Source organism: Nymphalis io, chromosome 7, assembly GCF_905147045.1.
Source record: "Nymphalis io chromosome 7, ilAglIoxx1.1, whole genome shotgun sequence".
NCBI lineage: Eukaryota > Metazoa > Arthropoda > Insecta > Lepidoptera > Nymphalidae > Nymphalis > Nymphalis io.
In genome coordinates, this window is record NC_065894.1 from 8,048,529 (window position 1) to 8,070,466 (window position 21,938).

The 21,938-nt window shown below is 33.4% G+C and overlaps 3 protein-coding genes across 3 annotated transcripts; 2 read left to right on the top strand and 1 right to left on the bottom strand.

Moving 5' to 3' along the window:
- Positions 1-1,388: 1,388 nt before the first annotated feature.
- LOC126769363 (general odorant-binding protein 72-like) lies at positions 1,389-3,715 on the bottom strand. The gene is made up of 5 exons (XM_050488066.1): positions 3,647-3,715; positions 3,347-3,422; positions 2,921-3,009; positions 2,336-2,447; positions 1,389-1,613 (listed from the first exon to the last, which is right to left on the bottom strand). Exons 1-5 carry the CDS (start codon positions 3,701-3,703, stop codon positions 1,525-1,527), a joined length of 423 nt encoding a protein of 140 aa, XP_050344023.1. The 5' UTR covers positions 3,704-3,715; the 3' UTR covers positions 1,389-1,524.
- Positions 3,716-5,772: 2,057 nt separating this feature from the next.
- Positions 5,773-15,973, top strand: LOC126769362 (uncharacterized). The gene is made up of 8 exons (XM_050488065.1): positions 5,773-5,856; positions 11,571-11,646; positions 11,956-12,044; positions 12,601-12,712; positions 14,688-14,763; positions 14,938-15,026; positions 15,383-15,494; positions 15,952-15,973. The coding sequence occupies exons 1-5, from the start codon at positions 5,791-5,793 to the stop codon at positions 14,759-14,761; spliced, it is 417 nt and encodes a 138-aa protein (XP_050344022.1). The 5' UTR covers positions 5,773-5,790; the 3' UTR covers positions 14,762-14,763; positions 14,938-15,026; positions 15,383-15,494; positions 15,952-15,973.
- Positions 15,974-17,122: 1,149 nt separating this feature from the next.
- On the top strand, positions 17,123-20,648 carry LOC126769359 (general odorant-binding protein 72-like). Its single transcript, XM_050488061.1, has 5 exons — positions 17,123-17,255; positions 18,081-18,156; positions 18,412-18,500; positions 19,647-19,758; positions 20,481-20,648. The coding sequence occupies exons 1-5, from the start codon at positions 17,151-17,153 to the stop codon at positions 20,567-20,569; spliced, it is 471 nt and encodes a 156-aa protein (XP_050344018.1). The 5' UTR covers positions 17,123-17,150; the 3' UTR covers positions 20,570-20,648.
- Positions 20,649-21,938: the final 1,290 nt, after the last annotated feature.

Consider the following 21,938-nt stretch of genomic DNA (forward strand, 5'->3'; position numbering starts at 1 on the left):
GTTAATGTTTTTTGTTTGTGCGTTTATTTCGCTGCGTTTTAACGGGTATTATCGTACTTCTTTGGTTTTAAATTTGTTATAGGCATATATTTGTCAATAATAATCCACTTGTTAATTATTATTATTAACCTATTAATAATTTTAGTTGTAAATTTTTTTTACGCTACATATAAATTAAAAATCTTGCGTCTAGAACATTCCGACGTTCTCTTAAAAAAACGATAACATCTAAAACGAGGATGTTGCGGTAATATTTTGTTTTATTTTATACTTTTTGTTTTTGAAGGTCCTAATATAATTGTTGGTCACGGTTATTATTTATAAATCATCATTTTTATCAATGTCAGGTAATTTTTTAGTCGTTATTTTAAAACGGATCTCTATTCTCTACAATCATAATCATAATAATTTATTATATATTACAAGTACATATGTACGTCGTGGACACTAAATTAAGTTTTGGCTTATTAATTTAATTTTAGTGTTTTTTCAAATAAATATTTTTAAGATCTGTTTAATTTTGTTCCGTTTGATTTGAATGAATCTTTTAAATATTTTTTGCTCTCGAGATCCAGGCGTGGGATTCAGAAAACATTCAAAGTAATTTGATTATTTAATTAATTATTGTATGTTTATGTAATTATTATTAAGCCATAGACAATGTAGTGGTTTTTAAAGATTTTACATATTCCTGATAATAGGTACCTATGTAATTTAATTGGGGAAAAAGAGTAACTATAGCCTTTCTTTTCGATTTATTCTCAGTAGAATCTACGTTCCAAACCGGTGGAAGCTACATTTCCTTATTTAAATCCTGTAACATGACGATTCAAAAGTGCTTATTATATTCCTTAAAATTTTCCTCTAGAAATTGAAAATATAAATTATATTTAAATAAGTTTTGTGTTATGGGGATATCGTTATGATAATTTAGTTAATTTTTTTTTTGTTTTAATTTAGTTATATCTTAACATTCATTTATTTCACTCAAGAGGATTGCGATAGGCAGTTAAATAGATGTTAGAATACACACTTTTTTTCAAACAATGCAATTGCATATAATTACCGTCACGTTCCAAGGAAGACGTCCAAATAGTTATGCATTAGAAACACTAGCGGAAAAAATCTCTACTAATTGATTGTTATCTCATACTTCTAGAACCTGGTATTTCCGTTGATTTGCTTAAAATATATTCAATTGTTTTTTTTTTTGTTATTTAAAACTGAAGTCTTTGTAACTTTAGTTCGACTTTTTATGCAATAAAATATAACACAAAGTAATGTTTTAATATTTATTTGAATACATAAATATGTATGCCTAATAAAAAATACAAATATTTTTTTACGAACTTATCATTTTTATGTATCATAATAATAGTAAAAAAAAATTAAATTTACAGGAGTAGGGTTTCCAACAATCGTTAATATTATCAATGTAAAGGAAATTGTTTCGTTATAAAAATCATTACATATTTATCTTAAGTAGAAATCGTTATAAAACTAACTGTACATTTGAATTATTTATTAGGGAAAGTAAAAAATAGATGGATTGTGGTTGTAAATGCATTTCGTCAAGTAGAATGATGCCTCGCAAACGTCTTTGTAAGAGTCCGCTGTAAATCAGAAATACGTAGTTACGTTTAAGTTATACACAAGCCATTATTTGCAAAATATATAATATGTAGGTTACCTGATGGTAAGTGGTCACCTGCGCCCATAGACGTTGTAAGCAATGTAACCATCGCTTACATCGCCAATGCGCCACCAACTTGGGCTATCAACTTGGGAACTAAGATGTTATGTCCCTTGTGGCTGTAATTACACTGAATTACCACCCTTCAAACCGAAACGTAACAATAACAAGTATTGCTGTTTTGAGGTAGAATATCTAATGAGTGGGTGGTTACTGATGAGCTTGCACAAAGCCACCAGTAAAAGGTATATTATACGATACAACTAGTGGGGTCGTGTTTGTATTTTTAATTTTTATTATACATTCCTTACTTACTTACTTAGTTAGTTACGGTAAAATAATTATGAGTACTTTTACTTATTTTATTGCCAAATGTAAAAATCTATTATAATATTGTGTCTCGTTGTTCTTGTAGCTAGCTTATTACGCCGGAGACCCCGAAGTCAAGGTTTCAGAACCCGGATCGGGTCAGAAAAAAGTTATTAAGCAATTTCTTAGTAGTAGCACTAATTCGTAGAAGTTACTAATGGTAGTGTTACACGCCCTTTCCTGGGCAGCACGTAAAGGCGTTGTTCCAGAGCTTGATCTCTCTCCAGTGTCTAAGATCCAATGGACTAATATGCATTATTAACTAAGACATACCTGTTTTCCTACAAGCCGTTATTGCTTCTTTAGCTGGTTCCTTTATTTCCTCTGGCAAGAGCAGGTCTGCTTGCTTCATCGCAGCATCATAATTAAATTTACCATTTTTTATCTGAGAGATAAACGAAAAAGAAAGTGTATGAAGGTGAATTGAATTTTAAACTATTCCACTAAGAGAAACATCTGCTTGTATTTGTTTTCATATTGAGATTATAAAATTTCCTCAACGCGTTACTTTGATCTAATATCGTGAAATAATTATATAATTTTTATGTGTTCATTGTGGGCTTCTTTTAGCGGTTTTTTAACGAAACACGATCCTTTCACGAAACCTTTATGTGTTGAAATACAAATTCATTTATTATATTCCATTATATAATTTTTGATACTCAAAGTAAAAACTACCATCGGTTTGGAGAAGTATATCCTGAGAAGAATCAGAGAGCAAATTTGATACAGCTAATGTGTCCATATAAGCCATGCATTTTTTTCTCAGAGTGGGTTATGCTAAAAAAGTGTCGCTTGTATAAAGTTTTTCTATCTTTATAATAATTATAATACAGTTAAATAATGTATGTATATTACCGCATTAGCCATTTTCATGATGCATGCTATGTAGCACATTACTTCTTTTTCCTCTATAAATACGCCGTTAACCATTGGATCAATTTTCTCTGGAAATAAAAAAAATATATATTTCGCTAATTCATAGCGAAGTGATTTAAATTACAAATGTTTTTTTTACAATTAATAGACCAGCGTTTGACCGCGTTTGCCTGGCCGTTCGATAGTAAAAGGTCCATAATGTCCGTGCCTTTGGTATATCTTATTTTTAATTTGATTTAGTTTAGTTACTAAGTTAATATTAATTGAATTTGCTTGCATGTTTTTATTACCAAATAGTATTACAATCGAAATTTAAGTATTACACTTTTTATTGATTTTACTCCTATATGATATATATGTATTGGCTTTTATTACCTAAATACTTTAATAAAAAACCTTACATACCATCATCAACATTGTTTTTCGGTTGACATGTTTTTCGCATCATCTTTCCTGTTGATTTTATTTGTTTCATTGTCATCTTAAAATAATAACAGCAATTTATAGTTTCATTTTATATTTTGTTAAATGTATATAGTGGATACATAAATATAAACAGATAAAAAACAAATTCAAGTTTAGTTTTTTTAATTATTAAGTTTCGATTTAAATGCAGTATGATTTTATAAAAATACGACCATCTAAATACATAATAAGCACATATTTTATCCAATATAAAAAATAAAAATGCTTAAATGTACTTACTGCGTTACAAATATTAAGGATAACTAGGATTTTAACAAACGCAATGATAACTGACATGGCCTATGCTTTTCTGTATCCCTTGATCTTGTCTGTTCGCTTATAAGACGACGGATAATTAATTAATGATAGTGTCATATTTAACACGTTGTAATGGTGTTAGTGCTGACACCATGTATACAATGTAAGATTGGATATTGTTGAATTATAATTTAATTAAATAGAATAAACTGCCTAATGTCGTGCATCTCAAGCATTTTTAAATATAGAATGTTGAAATCATTTTACGTATCTGTGCATTCGCTTTTCAAATTTTAAATAAAAAAAGGTTAAAGCTGAAATTAAAAGGCATTGGTCACCCTACCACGGACATAATGTATGTAATATGTAAGTTTCGTTTCGACAATTATTGCATGGTAATCGTTTATTTCCGATGTTAGTTTCAACCATTCATGAACATTTTATATCGATTTAAAAGCAACGCACTGAATGTCAGCTACAATGGTTTTTATACAAAATTATATCTATAAATAAAATTTCATATAAAATTATGACTAATGATTGTATATTTTGTACGAATGTCGATAATGTATTAGAATTGTAACAGTAAAAACATTTTTGCCCTTCACTTTCTTACGTTAAATAATTAATTTGAGATATTTCGGTTCATCTAAATTAAAGCTTCATTTATAAGGTTTTTGCGGATGTAAATAACTTAATACCTAACTTTAATAAAAGAACAAGTTACTCATAATAAAATAAAGTCTTTATAACTTACTCTAAGAATTTGTGTTCACAACGACCATGGGCTTTTTCTGTGTTTGGTAAATTGAAATGGTCTTCCTTTCCACGTCAGAGATATAAATGATATAGCATTACTTGCATATATTTCATATTTGAAAGGAGACCAAGAAAGCGATGTTAACATTGCATTATTACTGATATTCAACTATTTTACAACAAATACTATTGTAACACACGCTGAAAAATAGCATGTGTTGCGTTCCGGGTTAAGTTTTGAACAAACATTAAATTACTAGTAGACAATTGATGATAATTATATCATAATAACGATACAAAAATGCTTGTGATCTATTTTAATTTTCATTTTTATTTTATTATAAATAAAAATTCAAATATATGTTAATATATGTAGTGAAAAATCTTTTTGCGACGGCAACATTGTCACTCAGCAATTACATATAGTCTATTGCAACCACAGGAGGAGTAAAGAATAAATAAACAAATTCGATTTTGGATTGACGCGATATATGGTCGAGACCTTGAAAATTCTATGTATTCATTAAAAAGTAGTCATCGGAACTGTTTTCGAAATAAAATTAAAGTGGATATAATATAATAAAAAATAAGGATTTAAAGATATATACGGGTATGTGAGGTCTGTTTGTTTTGATTATTTGCTCGATTGGAATAGGGTAGTATAAACATTGCGCTCAACAATGACTTTAAAACGTTGCACTCCGTGAGAGCCTGTAAATGTTCCACTGCTGGGCTAAAGGCCTGCTCTCCTCTTTTTGAGGAGAAGGTTTGGAGCGTATTCCACTATGCTGCTCCAATGTGGGTTGGTGGAATACACATGTGGCAGAATTTCAGTGAAATTAGACTCATGCAGGTTTCCTCGCGATGTTTTCCTTCACCGTAAACACGAGAAGAATTATAATCACAAATTAAGCACATGAAAATTCAGTGGTGCTTGCTTATCATCGGTTAATATTCACGCGTTCTTACCAATGGGCCATCTCAGCTAACGCTAAACGTTGCACTCATAGAGTCCAAATTTTACTTTAATCGCTATCAAAATTTATTAATGTTGAATCGTTTTCCACATATTTATTTTTAAAAATATAACATGTTTATAAAAACATCTATTACTTTTTATATGGAAATAGTTACTTTTACCCATTTGGCATTGAAATTGCTTCTCATAGTTTGTAGGAGCTATGTAACAGACAGTTTATTATGGGATAGACTTTTGATTGTGGTGTAGTATGTATCTGAGATGACAGTAATAAAAGGGCGTATTTGTAATCAATCAATCAAATGTCACTTTGTTTCTTATATAAAACAGAATGTAAGCTATGCCTGTGAGTATTCCTTTAAGTGCGCTACGTATCTCAATAGAAAATATGAAGTATAGTTTTGTTTATTCGGTCCTAGTAATAAGTTTATATCAATGCAGTATCATTTTTGCGGTGAGTATTTTTTTATGAAGACGCAGTCTAATTAGAGGAACATTATCATAATACATCAAAACATAATTTTTGATGACAGCATAATAATACACTGGCCTCCAAAAAAATCGACCCACCTACATTTTTTGTAAAAAAGCTATCGTATGGTTTTAAACTACCACATATTTATATTTTTAAGATTGATAATGAAAAAATGCAATTGTAGGATTGTACAAAAACAGAAATAGTGCGCAAAAAATAGGTTTTTAGGTAAATATGTGACAAAACACGAAAACACAAAATTTTACGCAATTTTATTTTTTTGTGTACAAAACGATTATGCCGTTTGTTTTTAAATTTGGGTGCCTAAATCTTACTTTAATAGGGAGTGTTTCCTCCTCTTGACCTAATCACTGCCTGCATACGCCTATTAAGTGACCTGATTAGCTTTTTAATGTCTTCCTGTGGGGTCCGTTGCCATTCTTCAGTTAGGGCAGCTTCCAGTTGATTCAGGCTTTCTGGAATTGGATTTCGTGCTCGAACCGTACGTTTTAGCTGGTCCCAGAGGTGCTCTATCGGGTTTAAGTCCGGACTATTGGCTGGCCACTGCGTAACTGGAATTTCGACTTCCCTGAGATAGTCTTTAACAATTCTAGCGACGTGAGGTCGTGCGTTGTCGTGCATAAGTTGGAAATTATCCCCAATATATCCAGCGTAAGGCATCACATGAGGCTCTAGAATGTCCGTTATGTAAGTTTCAGCATTAACAGCACGATTACGGAAAAAAACCAGCTCTGTGCGTCCCGTCAAAGAAATACCTCCCCAAAACATTGTAGAGCCTCCACCAAATCGGACTGTTTCTCAAATGCAACACTGAGAGTAGCGTTCTCCTGGCCTTCGCATGACGTTTCGTCGTCCATCAAAGCCTACTAGAGACATTCGGCTTTCATCACTGAACAATACTGTCTCCCATTGGTCCAGTGTCCAATCGACGTGCTGCCTAGCAAATTGTAGTCTTGCTTGTCGATGGGATGCTGTGAGTTTTGGTCCTGTTGCTGGCTTGTAGGGGTTAAGTTTTACTCTCGAAGTCTTCTTCTTACAGTATTTTCTACCTTGAACGTCAACAGCCGAAAGATGTCGGTTTCTTAAAGACGTCAAACCAATAAAACGGTCATCGGTCGGGTTCGTGACACGCCCCCTGCCAGATCCTGGTCTCCGGCGATACTCCCCAGTCTCCAAGTAGCGTTTGTACACTCTTCGCACCGCTGAACGACTTAATTTTAGTGTTCTAGCCACATTTCGCTGACTTAACCCCTCATGAATAAGAGCTACGACTTGAGCAGCTTCTGCTTCAAATTATTGTTTCAACAAAGTTTCATACACTTAATCAATAATAAACATCGAACCGAGATGACTCCGCGTTAAGAACTGGAAATAAACTAACCATGCACTTTGTGCACAAAGTAACGTTTTCTTATCAATACTTTAAAAATATTCCAAATATCCTCAATAACACTTACAACTCCTCCAAATCAATATCAAGTGGGTAATAAAATGTTAAATGTATGTCCCATAAGTAAAACAATCCACCTAGGTCGTCGCATAGTTAAGATAACAACTTTGTAAGTAAAAAAATACGGGTGGGTCGATTTTTTTGGCGGCCAGAGTAATATCTATCAACAAATGTCTTCTTAATATCGGATGGCTAATAATTAAATATACTAGTCTGTATCGCTTATAAAACAAAGAAAAATTTACTCGTATTCGTAAATCGTACACTTAAGTACCTATTTATGATAAAAAATATTATTTACAACATACATTTCGTTTTCGTACATGTAAGTCATTATTTTAATTGGCTAATTCATTTTATACACATAAAAACCCAGTGTAGATATATAAACACCAGTGATCCTTAATCTGTAACTTTAATAACGGTACAGTTTTATGATTACAATAATTTGTAATGAATGAATCTTTTTATATGAATGGAGGTCAAGCGAGGTATACAAATTAATACTTTAACCTTACGTAGGTATTAATAGAGTGCGTGAATCATCATGGCCGTTATATTTATTTATTTAGGTACACAAAACAGAATAGAATACAAAACAAACAAAACAGATAGACTCTAAAGCGTGTATATACAGCATGCTCATAAAAATAATATAGATACAGTCAGTTGCTTATAATTATTAATTCAATCAAGCAATCAATCAACAGCCAATCGTTGTCCACTGCTGAACATAGGCCTCTCCCAAGGTGCGCCAAAGCTCCCTGTCCTCCGCCTTCCGCATCCAGTTGGTGCCCGCCACCTTCTTAAGGTCGTCGGTCCACCTGGCTGGAGGGCGCCCTACGCTGCGCTTGCCGATTCGCGGTCTCCACTCTAGGACTCGTCTGCTCCAACGGCCATCGGTCCTACGACATACGTGACCAGCCCACTGCCACTTCAGCCTGCTAATTTTGCAAGCTATGTCGGTGACTCCGGTTCTTTTCCGGATAATCTCATTTCTGATCTTATCCTTCAAAGATACTCCGAGCATAGCTCGCTCCATAGCACGCTGAGCGACTTTGAATTTGTGGACTAGTCCCGCAGTTAGTGTCCACGTTTCGGCACCGTATGTCATGGCAGGTAAGACGCATTGGTTGAAGACTTTCGTCTTCAAACATTGCGGTATAGACGACTTGAGGACTTGACGAAGGTTACCAAATGCTGCCCATCCCAAGCGAATTCTTCGATCGGCTTCCTTCTCGAAGTTGTTCCTACCGACTTGTATTATCTGTCCTAGGTAGGTATATTCACTAACAACTTCGAGAGGTTTCCCCTCGACGTATATCGGTCCCGGCACGACATGCCTATTGAACATGACCTTGGTCTTGTCCAAGTTCATACCGAGACCGACACACCGGGAAGACTCGCCTAGGCTACGCAGCATTTCGGTGAGTTGTTCCAGCGACTCTGCTATGATGACGATATCGTCGGCAATCGAAGGTGTGAGATGTACTCGCCGTTTACATTGACTCCATACCTAGTCCAATCCAGCGTTTTGAAAACGTCTTCCAACGCGTTGGTGAACAGTTTCGGGGATATTACATCCTCCTGTCTCACCCCTCTGCGCAGTTGGATCGCCTTCGTCTTACAGTCCTGGATGTGGACAGTCATTGTAGCGGCGTTGTACAGACATCTCAGTACCTCGATATATCTCCAATCGATATGACATCTCTGCAATGAGTCGAGCACTGCCCAGGTTTCGATGGAGTCGAAGGCTTTCTCGTAGTCCACAAATGCCATACACAGCGGCTGATTGTACTCTTCGGTCTTCTGCACAATCTGCCGAACAATTTTGGATGTGGTCCACGGTGCTGTAGCCTGATCGAAAGCCGGCTTGCTCTGGGGGCTGGAACTCGTCAAGTCGTCTGGCGAGACGGTTCGTGACGACTCTTGAGAACAGCTTATACACGTGACTCAAGAGGGAGATTGGTCTGTAGTTTTTCAAGAGGGTTTTATCACCTTTCTTGAAAAACAGTACCACCTCACTCCCGCTCCACGTTTCCGGGGTCTTGCCATGTTGGATGACGGAATTAAAGAGGCTTGCTAGCTCTTTCAGGACCGGAGTCCCGCCTGCCTTAAGCAACTCTGTTGTGATTCCGTCATCTCCCGGAGATTTGTTGTTTTTAAGCTGTTCTAGAGCCGCCCTAATCTCTCCTTGGTCAACGACCGGGAGCTCCTCGGAGTAATGGCGCATAAGAGGGGCGCGCTGGTCATCAATACTGATTCCCACGGGTTTATCCGATCTTGAAGAGAACAACTGCCCATAAAACCTCTCTACTTCTCCGACAATCTCAGGCCTAGAGGTAACGACCCCACCATTTTCAGTTTTAAGTTTTGTCAGACGCGGCCTCCCAAACTTGCGAGCGAACACTTTCGATCCCCGATTTTGCTCAATCGCAGCCTTGTTGGCACGGGTATTGGAGCGTCAGAGATCGCGTCGCGTCAGCGTTTTTATTGTTCGGTTTAAGGCCTTATCTGACAAAAACGATGGTAGTTCTCGTCATTTTCTCATGAGCTCGAGTGTCTCAGCAGAGAGTTTTGGTGCGTTGTCTCTTCTCTGTGGCGGAAAACACTTGCGGGATGTGTTTTGCAGTATTTTGACCAGCGTGTCGGTTCTCTCATCAATGCTGCTTATGGTTTCCAACGCGGTGAATTGATTTTGAAGTTCCATTTGGAACTTTTCGGAGCCTTGAGCAGCTTGGAGTATGGTAGGTCGGAGAGTAGACCTCATCATTCTCGATCTTTCGGCTTTTAAGTTGATATTTAGAGTGCCTCGAACCAAGCGGTGATCACTTCCGGTATTAAACCTGTTGATCACTGAAACATCTCTAAATATGTGCCTTTTTTTCGAAATGATAAAGTCTATCTCGTTCCTTATCACGTTATCGGGGCTTCGCCAGGTCCACCTCCTCTGAGGCTTCTTTTGAAAGAAAGAATTCATCAAAAAAAGCCCCTGCGCTTCGAGAAAGTTTACCAGTATTTGCCCCCTGTGATTTCTGCAGCCCAAGCCGTAAGGTCCGACTTTCGATTCACCGCTATCTTGTACTCCCACTTTAGCATTAAAGTCTCCCATAACAACATTGTAGTGGGCCTTCGAGGTGTCGTTGAGGGCCTTTGCGATGTCCTCGTACATCGCTTCGACCACATCATCAGAGTATGTCGAAGTTGGCCCATATACCTGTACGACCTTCAGGGAGTACCTGTCGGAAAGTTTTAGGACAAGGTACGCTACCCGGTTCGACACACTACTGATTTCCACAATGCTGCTAATGAGATCCTTTTTGACTAGAAAACCGACACCACCCTGGGAGAGGTTATCACCTTCGCGGAAGTAGAGTAAGTTACCGGACTCTAGAGTTATCGTGTCCTCCCCCTGTCTTCGGACTTCAGATAACCCCAGTATATGCCAGTTTATATGACTTAACTCTACTTCTAATTCGGCGAGGTGATGGTCCAGCCTCATCGAGCGTCCATTATACGTTGCCATGTTCAGTCGTTTTATACGGTAGCCTGCCGTGAACCGGTGATTCTTAGCACCCCCTGCCCTGCCGATACCGCGACCGCTACCTTGGTCGGGCCTAGCGGGCTTGCCGGTAACTGGGGGCCTTTTTTGTGGCGCATCTGCCATTAAGGGAGGGGTTTGCCCATACTCGCCGCGCTGGGCAGGCGTGTTGGCGAGCGCAGTAGGGGGGTAAGATGTTTATGGGAGGGGGGAGGCTGCTGCCCATCCCCCCTTTTCCCCGTCCCTCAGTCGCCTCTTACGACACCCACGGGATGAGATTGGGGGAGTACTATTCTAAGCCGGTACTCCACGGCAAATATAATTAAATTAATTAATTAATTATTAATTATATTCAATAAATTAATGAATATGATATTATATGGGACAGATTACGGTAGGAGTGGTTTTGTAATATCATAATTATTTTAAGTAATCTTAATGAATTTGCACAATTTTATATTTAAAGAGCCTTTGTTCCCGAGAGTCCTGGGCTCCTAAAGCTAGCAAAGCAAATAAGTCTCAAGCCTTCTTGTTAAGAGGAACAAGGTCTTAGTCCATTACTGGGACATTTACGAACTATTATTGATGTATGATACTAGCTATCCTATTTGCTTTGCATGACTCCTACGTGACAATGAACAATCGAAATTTGCACCGTATTGACTGCATTACAATTTTCAGATGACAAGGCAACAACTTAAAAATTCCGGAAAACTTATGAAAAAATCTTGTATTCCGAAAAATGATGTCACTGAAGGTATGCAATGCGTGAGATATTATAGCTTAACGTATTTTAAATACCGTCCAACCCTTTTTTTAGTTTGTTATTTCACAAGTTTTCTATCTAAAGAGTCCTATATTGTAACACTTAAAATAAATATAGTTAAATATTTTTAACAGTAAGATTTTTTAAGACATATTTCAATTTTGCCATTAATATATGTTAGACAACCCCTTAGTTGTAATGTTACTATAATTTACTTTTAATTGTTAAAACAATAAACGATCTCATGTTTCCTTTTTAATAATATCTCATTGTTAAAAACTAATATTAGATTTTTTACAGAGCAAGTCGGCAAAATAGAGCAGGGAAAGTTCTTAGAAGAGAGGAACGTTATGTGTTACATCGCCTGCATATACTCCATGACTCAAGTTGTAAGTTTTTTTTTTCATCATTAATTATTTGCAAACAAATTGTGTTTGCTATTATACTAAAATTGACCCATGTGGACGAGGTTCAAGTACGTCTGTCTGTATTATCTTTGATCTTCTCTCTTTTTGAATAGATGCTTAAATAACGGATTTTAAAATAACAGTAAATTAGAGGATCTGTTTATAATTTATTTTAAATTGCATTTAATATTAAGAAATAATAACTAAAGTTTCGATTCAGCCAAGATTGAACAAAAACCTCATTGTAAAGTACTAAATGCTCTTTGTAAAGTACCTACCTGAATAACTGTAACATCGAAATCTAAATTACAATTAATTAATTTGCAAAGTAAAAAACATGAAAACATTGTAAGATAATTTTTCAATCTGTTAGTAGCGTTGGCAAATAAATAATTCATAACATTTTTTATCGGACTTTAAATTACCTTCCTGTTGTTTAGACTTATATAGTTTTTATACGATTTTAAAATTTTAACAAATCTTAGATCTTAGAATAAAATTAAATCTTGCATCTTTGAGAAAAATTGGCGTGTTGTAGATAAAAAACAATAAACTAAGCTATGAGGCAGTAATAAAACAAGTGGATCTGATGTTTCCGCCCGATATGAAAGACGCGGTGAAGGCTGCCGCAGCAAAATGCAAAGATATTGGTATGAAATCTATTTTACAAAAAATGTTTTTAAAATGTCTATAAATAAATTTATGATAGTGGTAATGAAGAGTGAATTTTTCAGGTAAGAAATATAAAGACATATGTGAGGCTTCGTATTGGACAGCCAAGTGTATGTATGATCACGATCCGCAAAATTTTGTATTTCCTTGAATAAAAAAATAATAAATTGTTCAATAAACTGTACAGTTTAAAAAAAATCTTTTATTTATTACATTAAGGCATTCAACATAAACACTGAGTAATTTAATTGAATTTATTTGTATGTCTTGTTCATAGTCTTTATTTAGATTCATAGAATTGAAAAAGAAGTAATATGATTATTTATTCAATAGTGATCATAGCGATTATTCTTTTCATTTAAAGTAAGGTTTAATCACAGTTATATTATTTGTTATAAATATAGTTATATATATTAAGTGTTGCGATTCAAAACCAATGGTCAGGAGACACTGAGAAAAACATACTTAATCCTTTTTATTTTATCGCTGGAAAATTACGCGTTACGCGTTTCCCCCACGGGAACAGTGGAGGAAATGTGGGGCTCGCCGGTGTCCGAGGAGCCAAATGCGCCCGGAACATCAGAATCTCCACTAAAAAACCAGCGGTACCCTTTCCGTCTTAGCGAGGAGCGCCACAGGATCGCTTTCGCATGCTACCGTGAATATAATTAATTCTGAGGGAAGTTTGTGTCCATATCAAAGTAATGCTATTTCATTTATAGTTGTTCATCTCGCTAAGTTAAACAGAAAGACAGTTTGTATAAAAAAAATTCTTAAGCTCGTATGTAATATATCATACATAGATATATCGTACACAAGGAGAAGGTAATGACGGGTCTATTTTTTTCCTTTATTCGTTTTTTGTTTTTGCTTGAAATTGATTTTATGCATTATATAAATTCATCATGTAAATATATTCATCATAACCTTCGTTTCACATACTACCGTCATCCCGCTAAAACTTGAAGGTATTTTAGTACGAAAAGTAACTAAGAACAAGTAATAACATTTGCAAGGGATATAATACACTTGAGCGTATTAAAATAAGATTCTTTTATAGCCAGAGATAGAGAAGAAAGAAAGATAAAAGCATACAAAATAGATGGAATATAATACTGGTGGTAGGGCTTTGTGCAAGCTCGTCTGGGTAGGTACCACCCACTCATCATATATTCTACCGCAAAACAGCAATACTTGATATTGTTGTGTTCCGGCTTGAAGGGTGAGTGAGCCAGTGTAATTACAGGCATAAGGGACATAAAATCTTAGTTCCCAAGGTTGGTGGCGCATTGGCTATAAGCGATGGTTGACATTTCTTACAATGCCAATGTCTAAGGGCGTTTGGTGACCACTTACCATCAGGTGGCCCATACGCTCGTCCACCTTCCTATTCTATAAAAAAAAAAATGGAAAAAAGCAACCTGTTGTTGATCATGTTTATCGGCTTATTTTCAATATTTAAATAGTTAGTCTATTTAGTATTTTTAAAAATCAATCTATCGTGATCTTTGATTTTATTCATATGAAACATAATTAACTATTTAAAGACACTACCGTATTCTTACTTGATTCGTGTTTAAGAGGTTAACAACACAAAATTAGTTAAATTTTCAAATACAAATTATATGTTCAACCAACGGACAACGTTTAGTTAATGTATAATTATCTTTACTAAACATAGGGTCTTCATAAATTGCTAAATGATTTTTCAAAAGTTCCTGCTACGCTAATTTATGTTGTATGGATTGTGACTCCAGTTCTTTAACAGCTTCTGAAGATTCCATTTACGGAGTTGGTATCCTCATTACTTGAAAATGAATTACAAAATTATTATCTTATTTTATTTTTCGTTTACGGTTTCAAACTTTGTTATTGGTGTAAGTGGTTTAAAGAATATTTTTATTTATTGTTATTGAAAACAGTCTGATAAAAACGAAATTAATTTGCAAATAGATGTCGAGGGCTCAACTAAAGAAGACAATGACGATTATGAAAAATCAGTGTATGCCAAAAACTGGTGTTACTAATGGTATGAAAACTTTTTTTTGTTTAAACTCCTTTCAATAAGATATTATATTATTATTATATATTATATTATATTATATATATATATATATTGTATTTATTTAAGTATTTCGTTCTCGAATTATAGATTATGTTAATGTTTACAGAAAATATTCAAAATAGTATTTTATTATTGTAGATAAAGTTGGTAAAATCGAGCAAGGAGTATTTATAGAAGACCATGATGTAATGTGTTACATTGCGTGTGTATATAAAACTATCCAAGTTGTAAGTATAGTTTACTTCACGCAGGGTAGCAGACTTTTACGCTCGTCCGACGCTAACCCTTCTTGGTAATGTTTTTGCTGACGGGCTGATTCCCTGAAAATATACAGGTGGTCAAGGCGATTTACCTCGATTTATAAATGCGATTGACTAAAATTACCTTAGTTGGCACCGATATTATCTTACGACGCCCAATCAACCACTCGATATAGGATGGCTTTATTTTTCTCTGCCCTAAACCACACGTCATGGTTGTTTTATATATCATTTTGATTATGGATATGAAAATAATTCAGTAATCGCATAATTGTTTTTTTTAATATAAAAATATTTCAATAATTGCATATAAATCATTTCAGGTAAAAAATAATAGGTTAGATAAGGACTTGATTTCGAAGCAAATTGATATCCTTTATCCAGTGGAAATTAGGGAACCAGTTAAGAAATCTGTGGCAAAATGCATTTTAGTTCGTAAGTTTGTTTTGATTTTCAAAAGTTACATTTTAAATTTAAAAAAATTATGTATATTTTACCGTAACCGTAACAGCCTGTGAATGTCCCACTGCTGGGCTAAAGGCCTCCTCTCCTCTTTTTGAGGAGAAGGTTTGGAGCTTATTCCACCACGCTGCTCCAATGCGGGTTTGTGGAATACACATGTAGCAGAATTTCAGTGAAATTAGACACATGCAGGTTTCCTCACGATTTTTTTCCTTGACCGAGATGAATTATAATAAAAAATAAAGCATATGAAAATTCAGTGGTGCTTGCCCGGGTTTGAACCCACGATCATCGGTTAAGATTCACGCGTTCTTACCACTAAGCCATCTCCGCTCGTATCTTTTATATATTACAATTTAATAGTTTATTAAAAATATTTTTTAAAGAATTAATCGATTATAATAAAGGCAAATGAATGAAATACTTTCAGAAACTAATTACGAAGACGCATGTGAAGGAATATATCATGCAGCGAAGTGCCTGTATGAAGACAATCCCGCCAATTTTATATTTCCTTGAAAATATTTAACCATCTTTTTATATTTGAATATTTTTTTAAGATTAATAAAAATATCTTGTATAGTAGTGAAACTTTGTGTAAACGAAAATATATAATATAATTATCTAGTAATTTTTCTTAAACTTAAAATACAAATAAAATTAAAAATCTATTTATTTTCCTTAAACATCTCATAATTCAACATTTTTAAAAATAAGTAATCTATTCATAATAATAAAAAACCGGCCAAAAATCACACACAGGGAAGGATATGGAGGATGTTTGCTGTTAAAATATAAAATAGATTTAGTAAATAGAGAGTTTTTAATAAAACGATTTAAATACACATATACAAAATCTTAAATTTTATAAACATAATAATTTGACAAAAACTTGAAAAGTTACACTAACGCATACTTAATGCGTTTTAATGACTCCCGGCTTACTCTTCCCTTTAAATGAGTTTTAAGTCGAGTGGCGATCCCAAAGGAAACACCGACAGGATTTAGAACTTGCACTTTTATCTGAATTTCGCGACTTCCCACCATTAACGCTGTTAAGCGACAAGGCCACTAGCGAAAATAATTAAAAAAAAATTATAACAATAATGTCCTCCAGACCGATTTCGGCCACGGCGGCCAATCTTAAGAGAGATTAACCAACTACACAGGAGATAATATAGAGCACAAGTGTGTGCGCAAACACAGGTGCACTCATTATTCCCTAACTCTCATAATCCGATGAGACGGCAATCCGACACGACCGGAAAGAGTTCATGCGCAGAACCAACGGCTTTACGTGCTTTCCGAGGTACGGAAATGTACACACTTCTAACTTCCAGACTCTGGGCTGCTACTGAGAATTTTCTGATAGAAAAGCCCAATAATATTTTATTAGCCCAACCGGGGAATTGAACCCAGGACTTCCGGGTTTGCACTAGACCAACGAGGCAGTCGAATAAAAAAAAAGTATATGTTCATAACCAATGGCCTTATGAAATCTGGACCGAATGTATAATTGATAAGGTAAACAGATAAAGTACTAATCAAAGAAAACAAATACATAGATTTGTCTCGTAAAGACTAAGGTAAGCTATAATCAACTTGTCTTTATAACTCTGGGATCGCTTCATGCGTTCATATGTTGGCTCGAGTCTAAGCAAACTGAGTGAAATGGATCGAAAAGATTTTTCTTTATTAATAATTCTTATAGTTCTGGCCAGCGGCACGGACAGTGTAAGTTTAAGTATATTTACTATATTTTCTATAAAAATTATGTAAAAGTAAAAATTTCAAGATTAACAAAATTATCTTTTGTTTGATTTTAATAATGAGTGGCTTTACTTATGAACGTTTTTTTAATGGCTGTTTAATTTAACACAGATTTATCTTTTTCTGTCATTATTGATTTGACATTTGAAAGAAGAAAACATAGAATTATTTAACTAATCACGCGCTAAACAACATTTTTGGGTAAAACCGAAGATAATACGGGATATGTGCTGTCGAAATTTTGATAGTGATATTAGAATAAATTTGTATACAAGCTTAGTAGTACTAGGTAACTAGGTGATAAAATCATTTCATTTTTACTTGTAAAATTATATATAAATATATGATATATTTATATATATATATAAATGAATGGTTCTGATAAATCCTTAACGAATTAAACATTATCAAAACTGTAGACTATTAACAATTTTTTAGATATTAATATATTTTATTTTATATATTATTTATTTTATAGATATTTTTTTCAAAGATATGTAAACTGATGTCTTTTGTCTATCACAATAGCTATTGTTACAAAACTAGCGCGATTTGAGTTTATATATTGGTGAACCTAATTTCTTAAAATTACATGTAACTCATTAAAATGTATCATTATCTTGATTACACCCAATTTGATGTGTACTTCATGCGCCAGTAAATAACTATTATTATACGCCTATGTAGTAGCATTTAAGTTTCATTTGATCTGTAATCTTTAAAACATTTTGTTGTAATTTTCTATAATTTTATACGCTTCGTTATTTTAAAATGTTGATATTCTTTTAGATGACAAGGCAACAATTAAAAAATTCATCTAAAATGTTGAAAAAAAATTGTATGGGCAAGAACGATGTCACAGAAGGTAAATCATGTTTTTTTTTTAAGTAATATTATAAAAGTGTAAATTGTTAAATGTTAAAGTAGTAATTGTCAATGTTATAAAATCTGTGGTGCTAATCATTATCATAACGAATGCGACGTGAAAATCGCATGTTCCGTGTTTAAATGTTCTTGAATTCTAATTACAAAAATAAAAAGAGTTCTATATAGCCTATTCCAGTCGAAAAACGAGTACATATGCACTACAAAATAAATAGTCCAATAACATATTTTTCAGATTTGGTGGGAGATATTGAAAAAGGAAAATTTATCCAGGACAAAAATGTCATGTGCTATATTGCATGTATTTATCAAATGTCGCAAATTGTACGTAAAAAAGGTTTATATTTAATTTGATAAAAAAAATATGTACATAAATAAAAATCAAGAATTATCTCAATTTTATAAGTCCTTATGTAAGTACGTGTATTATATATTAATCAGTTATAAAAATGATCTATTAATAAATTGTATTACATACGAGAACTGCACGATTTGCTTTATTACGTAGATCACGATTAGTTGAAATTAATGTAGGTAGGTCTATTTATATATAATAGATATATTTAAAGGTTCTATCTATTTATTACGTTTGCGAAATCAAAATTATTTATCAACTATCAGCGTCATAGCTAGCTAGCTAAGGGCTAGACAGGCGAGTGGCAGCCAGGTGTGCAACTTTTAGGGTCAAAACACAAAATTGCGAATCGGCGTGATGTGAATTCGTAATATAGTGCTGCGAAGCGAATAATTGCGATGTGATTTCGTGTGGCTAGGCGTGTCTACCTTGTTTCAGGTAAACATATTGACATCACCTACGAATCAATTTGCGAGTTCTTACGATGCGTCGTGCGACTTCACACATTTCTGCGTTACGACGTCGCATTGTATTTTTGTATCTCGGCTCATAGTGGGGCGTATTTTATAGGTCCACAGCCTGACGGCCGCTAGGCCGCAGTCACACGCAATGAAACATTATGCTAACACAAATAAAATAAATAATACTTAAGATAGGTGCCATGGCATTGAACAAACTCGCGTTGTATTATGTCCCTTCATATATAGAGTACTAAGAACTATTTTTATGCCTAATCAATTACACTTTCAAATTAATTGTGTCGCTATTCCGTGTTAAAGGCGTTCATGACCTTAACTACGACGCTGACAACTATATCAACATCCATCGCATATAATCACCATGTACATTATGTACGTAACCAAGTTGTCATCTTGTATGACAAGTCGTATGTTTTATCAATTCTAAGACAACGCTACAGTCAGTAAACAGAAACTACTGTCCTGTATACACAGACACGATGCCATTATATTTTCGTTATACGTATCGGAATGCGCAGGAAAATCCGACACATTAAACAAAAAAAAAAATATAGAGTTCATTGGCATTTATAAAAAATACATAATAACAAATCGATTTGGTAGGCTCTTTGTATTATATGCTATGTTTTGTTTAAGGTAAAAAATAACAAGTTAAACTACGAAGCCTCAATAAAACAAGTAGACATTATGTTTCCCGTCGACATGAAGGACGCCATGAAATCTTCCATTGAAAAATGTAAAGATATATGTAAGTACTTTAATATTCCCAAAAGTGGTATTTTGATTTTAAAATAGCTAATATACGAGTACATATCAATTAGTATATTATATAATAAACTATTATTTTATCAAAATGGTACTGAATATGAAATTAAATAAAACGTTTGTATTAAACTAAGTTCATAATTTAATATATTTAATCAGTTGTATCTGTATGATTATGACGTAATCATCATCAATGTCTATTGCATAATACATTATAAATGTTTAGACACATTAATGTTGGTCTGTTTTTTATAGCCATTAATTTTGTTTTCGTTTTTACAAATTAATTATTATGTAACATTAATTATTACAAAACAGTAAGGGTATTTAAAAATAGATATTTAATTAAATTATTTATATCGTCCATACTTTTCTTTATATTATATTTTTATATCGTATACAATAAGTATTGAATTATAAATATATATAATAGAGTGGATGTAATAAAAGTATGTCATTATTTTTTTATTTTTTTACGATATTCGGACATGATATATACCAATTTCATCAACGGATAACTACTAAGTTTCTTGCCGGTTCTTCACGGTGGAATCAACATTTCAAACCGGTTGTAACTTTTAAAACAATCCTATAATAGGTATAATATGAGTATTAAAATGTGCTTCTAAATGCTTACATGAATAAGGTATGTTTAGATTTAGATCAGATAATGTGTTTTAATTGTGTTTTTTTTTTATTTCGCAGCTAAAAAATACAAAGATATATGTGAAGCGTCATACTGGACAGCAAAATGTATATACGAAGATAATCCAAAGAACTTTGTATTTCCGTAATAATATTCAAATTAAACTAATTGTTACTAATATTTTATGAACTACAATATGTAATAATTATAAATTATACTTACTTTGTAAAAAGATTCACGATTACACTTTTTTTTTTAATTATAATGTTATCCTACCATTTATTTAATTTATTTAATTATAAAAATATGATACAAATAAAAATTATACATTTTTACATTTATTTTGTTAGTTGAATCTATTTTTTATGGATTTGATTTATTTTCGTATAACAATGAATTTTTCTCTAACCAAGAAAAAATAAATTCTAATTATGATATAGCATTTACGGTCGAACAATCATTAAGTATATTATAGAGAATAAAGCTGTTTAATAGTTATATTCTAGTATAAATTGTGTTTCTTTTCAATAAGAACTAGATAAAGCTGATTAATTAATTCAAATAAATCTTATAGCTAACAATGAAACAGACACATAAATTTGGCGGATTTTTAATCAATTTGATTTTCCTTCAACATTGGCAGATAACATTGAAGGTTAAGTAGATATTCACAAAAAGTTGGATTCAACGAGATTCTTAGTAACGAATCACATTGTCATGTTTCCTTTGCTGTCTAGTGTATAATTGTAGAGTTCTCGTGACTTGCAATTATATCAAGGTACAGGTTATTTAAAAGATGTAGGTATTCTTTTATCATGCATACTTGTGTTCAGTATACATTATTAAAATTAGCATTATTGTTTAACAAGAAATACAGTAAATAAATAATTATTTATTTATTTGCATTCCTAATTAGTTTTATATGTGTGTTGTATATTAAAATTAATACAAATTAAGCATATGACAATTCAGTGGTGCTTGCCCGGGTTTCCCCACGAGCATAGGTTAAGATTCATGCGTTTTAACCACTAGGCCTTTGTGCTAATAATTCATGTCGTGCTTGACGTTAAAGGAAAACATCGTGAGGAAACCTGTATGTGTCTAATTTCACTGAAATTCTGCCACATGTGTAATTCACTAACACGCATTGGAGCAGAGCGGTGGAATAAGTTCCAAACCTTCTCCTTTCATTCCCAAGCTGTTACTACCACTTACTATATTAAAATACAAGATTTGTTCTTTTTAATTAGAAAATTGATTGATTTAATTTATATACAAGATTGAAATTTATATGAAAACAAAGAAGGGCAGGAATCTTCTTTGATATTTTCACCTAAAAGAAAATGTTTTGAAAATATTTCTATCTACGATTTCTGATATCGATAAGTCGTAGTCAATATATGAAAATTTTACGGGGCGCGAGGGAAATGTGGAACATCCAAATTAATGCTTATCGAAAGAATTTATCATTAAAGAAAACCAAATGGAATGATATAAATAATAACATAGGGTTTTGT